The following is a 10427-nucleotide window of genomic DNA, read 5'->3' as shown; positions in this document are numbered from 1 at the left end:
TTTATATACCCACAACCAGTCTGACCAAATGCAATGATAGGAAATCAGCAGAAACTCGGGGGGGGGGGGGGGGACAGCCCAAGGACACACAGCAGTGAGCGGTGGGGTCCCACCCAACTCATAATAAGTCTGCCCCAGCAGAAGCCCCTTTCCAGCGGCGCGCGCTCTCCCAGGTTGAACGGAACTGGGAAGCTGGAGTTCACTGTCCCGCGTTGGCTCAGGAACTCCTTTCAGGGGCGTGTCCTCCCGGTTCTGGAGGTTCGCAGAGAGGAGGAGGCGCTGGCTCACCGGGCAGCTCGCCCAGGCTCCGGGCAGAGGGAGGGAGGGAGCGCAGGCCGCGGGAGCCGGATGGAGACCAGCAGCCCGCGGTCCCCGAGGTCCAGCCCCAGTCCGGGGCTCAGCCTGGACGCCCGGCTGGGCGTGGACACGCGCCTCTGGGCCAAGGTGCTGTTCACCGCGCTCTACTCGCTCATCTTCGCGCTGGGCACCGCGGGCAATGCGCTGTCCGTGCACGTGGTGCTGAAGGCGCGGGCCGGCCGCCCGGGGCGCCTGCGCTACCATGTGCTCAGCCTGGCGCTCTCCGCGCTGCTGCTGCTGCTGGTCAGCGTGCCCATGGAGCTCTACAACTTCGTGTGGTTCCACTACCCCTGGGTCTTCGGCGACCTGGGCTGCCGCGGCTACTACTTCGTGCGCGAGCTGTGCGCCTACGCCACGGTGCTCAGCGTGACCAGTCTGAGCGCCGAGCGCTGCCTGGCGGTGTGCCAGCCCCTGCGTGCCCGCCGCCTGCTGACGCCGCGGCGCACCCGCCGCCTGCTGTCGCTGGTCTGGGCCGCCTCGCTGGGCTTCGCCCTGCCCATGGCCATCATCATGGGCCAGAAGCACGAGCTGGAGACGGCGGGCGGAGAGCCAGAGCCCTCCTCGCGCGTGTGCACTGTGCTGGTGAGCCGCGCCACACTCCAGGTCTTCATCCAGGTAAGTGGGTGGGGTTGGGGGAGGGAACTGTCCCCGCACCTCCCCCTGGAGGGACAGAGGGTTTCAACGCTATTTTACAAAAGAGGGTTACCATCCGATTTTACAAAAGACTTGGGGGAGAGAATTGGCCAAGTGAAACATTGAGAAAAGTACAAATTTGAACTCAAAATTAACTCCCAAAGCCTGCGTTCTTCCCAGTCTTACAAGAGTGGTGCGCAGACATTACTGGGCCTAAGAATCTCCTGGGGAGCCTGTAAAAATGCAGATTTCCTGACCACCGTGCCTCAGAAGATGCCCCTCACCACCGTCACCATAACCACACCGCTCTGGAGCCAACCTCCCAGGAGGCCGGGTGGGGAAACCAGAAGGCTCTGGGGACTAACAAGGGCCTAACATTTCTTGGACGCCCAGTGGAGCACATTCTTCCACTTCCTTGAACCCAGGACTTTCCTCTAGGGATAAGGCAGCGATGGTTGATGACTGTTTCTTCCTTTGTTTGTGGATTTCTTTTAAAAGGAATTTGGGGCAAGGATGATGGGGCAGGCCTGGGACCTGGGGACAGAGTCAGGTACTCATGGCTCCGGGAGTCCTTCCACCTCTTGCTGTCTTTGCAGCATCCCTGATTCAGAAAAAAAGATGTTCATGTGTCTATGAGTAGGATTTGCACATTCAGGTCTGTCCCCCTGGCAAGGACAGGACACCAGCCTCCCCTTTGATAATTAAATATGATCAGGTGAACGTACCCAAAATATGGCTTTGCATGCTCTGCCTCAGCCTCCTGGCCTGGCTTCCCTGCCTCTGAGGCTGTGACAGTGGACTGCCACTTTAGAGTGAATCTGTCCAGCAGGTGGGAGCCTTTTGAGGACCTGTTTGAATACAAGTACTGCAGAGCAGGCTGAGACATGCAGGGTCATGTCTACAAAGCCAAGAAGAAAGTAACCGAGGATTTTGAGCAACCAAATACTCTTTCTCTTTGAAAAGTGTTTCTGTCTCGTGCTGATAGGGAAGGATGGCTTCTGCATGAACTCTGGCTTGAACTCAGTGTCAGGAAGCTTCTAACCCAAGACAGCTCAGTTACCCTGGGGGAGAATGAAGTCTTTATTACATCAGCTTCTAGGTGACATTTGCCACCTATGTGCTAATGGGCATTGCATAGGAATATAGAACCTGTAAATGTTTTAATTATGGGTGAAGGTGCCAAGCAAAGAAGAGTCCAGATTGCCAACGTGGGCTTTACTTATTTTTCTTCATGTGTCTTTGGAACCTTTAGAACCAACAGTTGTGACATTCTGGTGCTGAAGTCCCAGAAGTACTTAGAACAAGGCATTGTCCCAAAGCTGCTGATACATGGACTTTAGGATGTGTGTTTACAGAACTGCCAATGTCAGAATTAATATTTATTGTCATCAAATCTAGTAATCTCCATCCCCATGAAAAGCTGGACGGAACATCCAGTTTAATGGGATTTTGTGCAGATATAATAAGGAGGCCAGAACATTCAACATTGTAAAGGATTTCAAAGGGAATTTATATACCAATCGCAGCCTTAGCAAGAATATGGAAAGACGCTCAAAGAGAACACTCACTTTAGAAGGCACTTACTCTAGCCTCTATAAATATAATCGACTCAGAACTGACTGGGCAGTTCTCATTTTTAGAAAATTTGGGCAAAGGGTAAAAGGTCTAGATGAAAGGTCTAGGAAAGAAAAAAAAAAAAGCCAAAACCCAGGAGCAGAACAGTAATCTGACCCATGCAAATGCAGCCCTCCCACTGCATCAGGTGGACCAGCCATGACCTCACACTTCAGCCATCCTGTCCATGTGCTGCTGGTCTCTGCTCTGGCCCAAGCACATCTTAGCAAGCACAGAGGATGGCCGACACTCGTGTACCCCCAGCAGCCTCCACGTGGTTCCAAGCTGCTAGGGAACAGCCAGAGCACTGCTGCCCAGGCCTGACTGTGCAGCTCCCTGCTAGGCCAGGCGAGGCATGGCAATGACCTGGACAACCAAGTGCCCAAATGCCCCAAATGCCAGGTCCTGCTTCTTGTTACAGACTAGGCCAGTGGCTTCCAGGCTGTCCCTGTTTTGGAGCTGGACTTTAAAAATGACATGGACCTGCATAGTTTGGGTTGGAATGTTCTGCATACACAGCTCCCTGGATAAGGGGCAGAGGGAGGTCACTGCAGCACAGCCCGAGATGCACCAGGAGCCAGCTCTTGACCTTATACGATGCAAATTCTCTCAAAGTAACACCATTGTTCGGCAACTAGCATGTAAAGAAAAGTTTAACTTTTGACATACAGGATGCGTTAACACAAAATAACCAGATCCAAGTTAGGGTTATCTTGGCTCACTTTTTTTCCCAATGTCTTATCAGTGAGTTGATCTGTTGTCCATAAATGAGTGGGTTCCATCCCCTCCACCCCCCAAAAAAAAACTCATGGTTTTTGAAAGTACAAAAAGCTATACAGTTTTTCCAGAAAGATTTATGGGAATCATAATTTTCCCAATAATTAAGAACTAATTTATGAATACATTTTTACTTTCGCTTTGTGAGTTGACCAGTATAAAAGTGACAATTTGATAGCAATTAAATACGTTGCTGTTGATATCAGTCCATTCAGTTCCTCAGCAAAGTATAGGTTTATCCTTCCCATGGTGTTGCTGATTTGTGATCGAGATAAGAAAACAGGAGTGGGAGTTCCTTAAAAAGGCACAGTGCCCAATTCAGATAGTTTGCACTAAGGTGATGCTCTTACGTCCCTACCCTCCACGCCGACACACTCACCCGGCCCTGCCATCCCTCCAGGAGAAGCGTGTCACTGCTGGATCTGTTGCGTTGGTCCTCTTGTGGCTATGTAAATATTCTTCACAGTGAGCCGCACTGTCTGTTGTCTTTGTATTTTCCTTCTGACGTGGCCTTTGTTTCCTTGACCTTCATACTGTAGTCTTTTTTTCATTTGCTTAACTTTCTATGCATCTGTTTCTAATTCATTTTCAAATTCTTTAACCAGAAGAGTAAGGGCCATTTCAATATGTTCAGACCCTTCAGATGCCCTCTGAGGTTCATCTTTTATTCTTCTGTCCTCCTCCCGAGAGCCCTCTCTCCTTCTGCTCCCTTCCTCCTGGCTCTCCAGGCTCCTGCACAAGAGGGCGCCTGGGAACTCCCTCCATTGCCCTTGGCTCCCCTAGTGGGTGCCCAAGTCTTTTTCCAGCTCCCCTCCTGCTCCTCCTCCTTCAACAGGATCTCACTAAGTTGCCGGGGCTGACCTCAAAGTCATGGTCCTCCTGCCTCAGCCTCCGGAGTTGCTAGAATTACAAGTGTGGACCACTGCACCTGACTCCAGCTTTTCCTTAGGTCCACAGAAACCTCGGTGTGGGTCTCTTTCTGGACATTGTTCTGGTACTCAGACAACCTTTCAGTCTAGAAACTCAGATTGCTCAATTTGGGAAAAACTTTTTTGAATGTGGGATTTTCCATATAATTTCCTTCCTTTGTTTTCTGAATCCTTTTCCTCTCTAGAATCCTATTATTTAATGATGCTGAGCATCCTAAACGAATCCCCAGGGTCCTTATCTCTTCTCTCTTCATTGCCCACTCCCAGCTTTCTGAGCATCCCCCAGCATCATCCTCTGGCCCTTCTGGCCATGAATTCTACAGATGCAAATTCTGGGCTGGGCGCCCCCTGATGCCCAGAGCTCTGCCTCTGTGACCTGGAATTGCCTCCACAGGTGAATGTGCTGGTGTCCTTCCTGCTCCCCTTGGCACTGACCACTTTCCTGAATGGGGTCACCGTGAGCCACCTGATGGCCCTCTACTCCCAGGTGCCATCAGCTTCTGCCCCAGGCAACTCCATGCCCAGCCGCCTGGAGCTACTGAGCGAGGAGGGTCTCCTGGGCTTCATCACATGGAGGAAGACCCTCTCCCCTGGGGGCCACCCCAGCCTGGTGAGACACAAGGATGCCGGCCAGATCCGCAGCCTCCAGCACAGCGTCCGGGTTCTCAGTTAAGTCCTCTGTCACACTTCCCGAGGGAGAGAGGTCTGGGTGCCAGGGCTGCCTCCACCAGGTCCTGACCAGGTGACCTAGCAAGTCACTGTCCTTCCTGACCTCCTTTTCCTATGCCTCAGGGGAGCTGTACTCAGCAATAGACTTCCTGCAAAGGCTCAGAGGGATGTTACACTCCCCCCACCTTTTTTTTGTGGTGCTGGGGATTAAACCCAGGGCCTTGCTAGGAAAGTGCTCTACCACTGAGCCATACCCCCAGCCCATCAGAGAGATATTAAAGGAAGAAGTGGGAACTTTGTTCATGCAAGTCCTCATCTGCCCCAGGAATCGCATACTCAAACAAGCAGAGACCTGGTCTCTGTTTGGAGGTTGAGCTGTATGAATGAGTCCAAGGAGCAGCTAGAGTGAGAGAACACATGCTCGGAAGTGTGGACCCTCAGACTGACTGAGTCCCCAAACTCAGCCCCCTTACCCTCCCCTTTCCCTCCTACAACACTGATCTCTTTGCTTGCGTGCTTGTTTTTATGAGGATCTGGGACAATCTAGCATTGGAACTTTAAAAAGCACAGGAAAGCAGGTCTCTTCAAGCACCTGCTACGCCCCAGGCACAAACTGAGGTGTGGAAGGACCGAATAGGAGCTAGATCTGTGCCCTCAGTGACATCCAGGTCTTGTGCATGGACAGAGACCAGGAGCTGGGTGCGATGCATGTGATAAGTAGCAGAGCCAGCACTTGAAGGTGTCAGGCTCTGCTTTAAAGATGGTGGGCAGAGATCAAGAGTCACTGTCCAGGAGTGACAGGGGAGAGTCCATTTTGAGATCTGTTGCCCTGGTGGCTCTTTGGAGGATGGACACAACAAGTGCTTCTCAAACGCTCCTGCACATAGGAGCGAGCCAGAGCGCACAGGGCCAACCCAGACATTCCGACTCCAGGTCTGGAGTGGCCCGAGGTCCTGCAGTTCTACTAAGCTTCTTGTGGTGGCTGCTGGGCCCACACTGGCCTAGAGAACGGGTTTTCCAGTGGAGCAGGGGAGAGGAGAAGAGGGAGGGGGTGGGCGGTTAGGAAACAGTTGTCAGAGTCCAATGAGAAGGAGACAGAGCTTCTTGGGTGGTAGCAACGGGGATGGAGAAAGATGGTGAGGAGAGCTCTCTAATCGATGGGATTTAGGAGGAGATAGATAAGAGGACTTTGTGGCACGTGGCTCGGTGGATGGTGGTGCCATCTATCCCTTAGAACCTGGAGGGCCTTTCCATGGCTGGAAGGACATTTGAGTTCTGCGGTGAATGTAGTTACCAACCAGGTGAAACTATGTGGCCCTGAGCAGGGAGTACATTCTGAGAGCTGTGGGGGGGGGGGGGGACTCTGGAAGCATGTCATGTCCAGGTCATGGCTGAAGTGGACATTCACCCAGAGAACTTGGTGGTACAAAGTTCAAGAACAAATTCAGATAGGAGTGCATCAGGTCATGGCCAAGTTCTCTCCCTGCCCTCTGACTCCAGGTACAAGTCACAGGGAAAGGCTGCTGTCACCTTGGGTGTCTTCTTCCCGTGGAGACGGTGCAACTGAGAATGTGTTGGCTTTCTCCTGTTCTCTGTCCCCTTGCCCTGCAGGAGCCATCGTGGCGGTGTACGTGGTCTGCTGGATGCCATACCACGCCCGCAGGCTCATGTACTGCTACGTCTCTGATGAGGCGTGGACCGAGTAAGTGTGGCGGGCAGCCCTGGCCACGGTGGGAGGGATGGCAGCACTCCTCTGTGCCTGGGCTTGCCGCTGCTCCCCAGAGAGACCCTCTGTTTCTGGAAGGACCTGTGGATCTCTGGCCTGTGTTCCAGATGGTCCTGCCCACTCTGCACTCTTAGTATCCCAACTGGGGGGAGAGTCACAGTATTTTCTAGAAATTTCTGTCCCTGTGGGGGCCATGTGAGTGAGAAGCCTTGTAGGTGGTAGTCATAGCTATGGGCATCCTGACTCTAGGGTGGACAGAAGCCTGCAGGCCAGGGATAGGGGTGAAGGCCATGTTAATACAAAGTCACAGGCAGCAGAGGACTACAGATGTGGTTCCTTGAGCTAACAAAGGCTCCTGAGACAGAGACCAGGACATGCACACCCTTTATGACATAGTTGGAAAAGAGAAAATCCATTCTCTTCCTTTTAGAAACCACAATGCCTCTGATTATAAGTAGAAGTTAACAGAGTAAAGATCCCACTTAGGCCCTGAGGATATAGCTGTGTCAACTGAGGCCTGCTTCTCAGAGCCCTCTGCACCCCTTATACACACATGTGCTCATGCACGCAGTGGCCAAGCCCTTACTACTGCAAAGAATTCCTGCAACAGGGAATAGGCTTCTTCTCAGAGAGACTTTCAGCACTTAGTGACACCACATCTCTGACCATGTCCATTCCCTCGGGCTCCCAGCATCTCAGTGGCCTGGATGGATACATCCTGTCGTTCTCCAGGGTCATCCTCACTGTGTAGGTCAGGAATTCAGCCAGAGATGGCAAATTGTAGAGGCAAGGTGGAGTACCTCGGCCAAGGGCAGCTGGTGGGGACGGAACGCTGCTTCTTGGCAGCCAAAAACAGGCCTTCCTCCCTGGGCCCGGAGGAGACAGGCCTTGGCAGGGTGTGAGGAGCGACAGGCCCTCTAACCAGGCCTCTGGGCTTCCCTTCCAGCGCTCTCTATGACTTCTATCACTACTTCTACATGGTGACCAACATGCTCTTCTACGTCAGCTCCGCAGTGACACCTGTCCTGTGCAGCGCCGTGTCCTCCTCCTTCAGGAGGCTCTTCCTGGAGTCCCTGAGTGCCTTGTGTGGCCAACACCACCCCATGGAGCCGTTGCCCCCGGAAGCCCCAGAGTCCCACCCCAGTGGGTACAGCTTCAGGCCTTGGGGATCCTCCCGATCCCCTGACCTGGATGAGATACAAGCATGAGCAGAGAGAGAGAGAATGGCTGAGTGCCCGTCACCTGCGTATCAGACGAGGCCCGTCATCACTGATCGTCTCCATTGTGTAGCCAGAGGGACTCCACTGACCCCAGCTCCGCCACTTACCAGCCATGAGCCTGCAGGCAAGTCACATAACACCTCTTGGCCTCAGTTTCCCTTCTGTATAACAAAGATAGAGCCCACCTCTTAGTGACAGCTACCGTCAAAGAGCACAGCAGCACCACCTGTGCATAACAACACTCAATAAAGTTCAGCCCGTGCCATTTTGTCATGGTTGTGACATTATTACTGCTTTTCTGCTCTCCTGGAAGCTTTGGTGGCTTCATGCTCGTAGAGTTTGCGCTCAGATGTCCCAGGAGTTTTCCCAAGTGACAGACCAGCAGTCTGGCTTAACAGTGACCTCATATTAGCTGCACAAAGCTCCCCACGCTCTTCCAGCTGGACACAGCAGTCCACACCAAGAGGAGCATTCTGTGGGCTCTGGAAAGCTGGGGCATCACCGGCTTCCCCCTAACTGGACTCAGGCCTGTACAAGGCCTGATTTGTGGCAGCTGGACAATGGCTGTGTGGCTTATCAGGAACGGCCACATGCTTCCTGCCTCAGAGCATGGGCCCAGTGTCCTGCCACCTGCACCATCTTGGACAAGAGGTAGATTTCAGAATTTGGATTTTCAGAATAGGACACTCAACTTGTACTACAGCACCTTTATATGTGGGAAAATGGGGACAGAGAAGTTCATAAGGTTCTCCACATACTCCTTGATAACTCAGGGCCTAGAACCCGGACTGGGGACTAGGGAGCTCCGTGCTCAGTCTCTGTAACTTGCTGCTTCCCAAGAGCTTGATGTCAAGAGATGCTCAAAGGTTACAGGGCCAACAGGGTGGAACTAAAGGAATCATGGCAAAGCACCCAAACAAATCCTACTTGTTAGGCCACCATTAACGGATTGTTGGGTATAAATCTTATTTCATGACACAACCATAATGTGATCACCTTATTAACCAGAAGAGCTAACAGAAGACAAAAGTCTATTCTAACATTGTGTACAGGTCACACAGATTCAGAGAAGTCAAGTGCAGCCCTTCCCAATGAACACGGCGGGTTTGCTAAGGAGGTGGGCAACCCCAGAATGGGCTGGGGACTCCTGTCTTTGTCCCACAGTCCGGGCACAGTCATGCTAGGCACTCAGAAACATGGAGAGAAGGAAGCACTCCCTGTGAAGTGAGCTTTGTTTTGTTTTGCTTTGTTGACATAATCCTCTGTGTGTGATCTCTAGAGAACAAATTTCAAATAGAAATTGAGTTCCCCGGACCATTGTCCAGGGTGGTGGCACTGAGCATGGTTGAAAGAGCCTAGACTGGGGTCAGGTGGGTCTGGGGAGCAACCCTGCCTCTGCTGCTTGCTGACTGTGGGACTCAGCAAAACCCACCGGTCCCCTGTTGGGCCTCATTGCCGCATCTAACCCAGGGGTGACTGTAATGACACCCATGGCTTTTAAGAGTTAAATGACATCATAAATATGGACAGATGCTCAGTGCTACACCGACCACCACCAGAAGAGCTCACCAAATAGCAGCTGTCACAATGAGAGAAATGTAGGCAATGGTACTGATTGCCAGGCCCTGGGGTGTGGTGACAGGGAGAGGGAGAAAGGTGGGGATGGTTGGGAACATGTGATAAGGATTCTTATAGTGATACAAACCCACCAATGTCAAAATTCTACTACAGGGTACACAAAGTCTCTTTTATCATTTTTTAAGACTGTAGATAAATCTGTCATTATCTCAGAAATATAAAAAAATGAATGAAAGAAAAAAAAATCACCCAGAGTCCTACCATACAGATAACTTCTATTAAATTGGGGGCATTCGTCCTCTGAAAAAAATGGTGGCATCATCATTTTAAAGGGATGCTGCAGGTCCTCAATGCAGATTCGAATTCCACATTCCAAGACGCTGTGCCCTTTGCCCTGTGCTGGCTGGTCTGACGGCTTCCTCGCCTGACCAAGATCAAGAGAGGCTACACAAGAGCCTATTTCCTCAGATTTCGCCTCAGGGCCACTGGGTCAGTCAGAACCCTGGGTAGCCAAGGCCAAACTGAAACAGGAAGCCAGGGTTCGGCACCCGGCTTCCTTTCTTGTGATTCTTGTGACAGCCATGACAAATCAACGTGGCCCAAACCTACAGGCCTTCATTCTCTCAGAATCCGGGAAGCTACAAATCTCAAATCAAGGTGTCGAATCTCCAGAGACCCCAGGGCAGGCCCACCTCACTTCCTCCAGCTTCTGCTGGGCAAACCGGGGTGCTCCCTGGCTCCGAGCTTGGCCTCTGTTCCCACACGGCCGTCTGTGTGTCTCTCTTCTCATAAGGACCTGTGTCACTCTCAAGGAGGGGGTCCCTGTTCTCCAGGATGACTTCACCTTAATTTAGCTAATTACTCAGGGTCATGGTTATTTCCAAGTAAGTCATGCTGAGTGCCAGGGTGAGGACTCGTGTGTCT

The 10427-nt window shown here is 52.0% G+C and overlaps 1 protein-coding gene across 1 annotated transcript; it reads left to right on the top strand.

Moving 5' to 3' along the window:
* The first annotated feature begins 324 nt into the window (after positions 1-324).
* Positions 325-8181, top strand: Ntsr2 (neurotensin receptor 2). The gene is given in 5 exon segments (XM_027937772.2): positions 325-972; positions 4705-4978; positions 6591-6681; positions 7652-7826; positions 7828-8181. Coding segments are annotated over 5 exon segments (1332 nt in total). The 5' UTR covers positions 325-348; the 3' UTR covers positions 7996-8181.
* Positions 8182-10427: the final 2246 nt, after the last annotated feature.

Source organism: Marmota flaviventris, chromosome 14, assembly GCF_047511675.1.
Source record: "Marmota flaviventris isolate mMarFla1 chromosome 14, mMarFla1.hap1, whole genome shotgun sequence".
Lineage (NCBI taxonomy): Eukaryota > Metazoa > Chordata > Mammalia > Rodentia > Sciuridae > Marmota > Marmota flaviventris.
The sequence above is the reverse complement of the archived record's forward strand: the minus strand, read 5'-3'. Positions and strand labels throughout refer to the sequence as shown.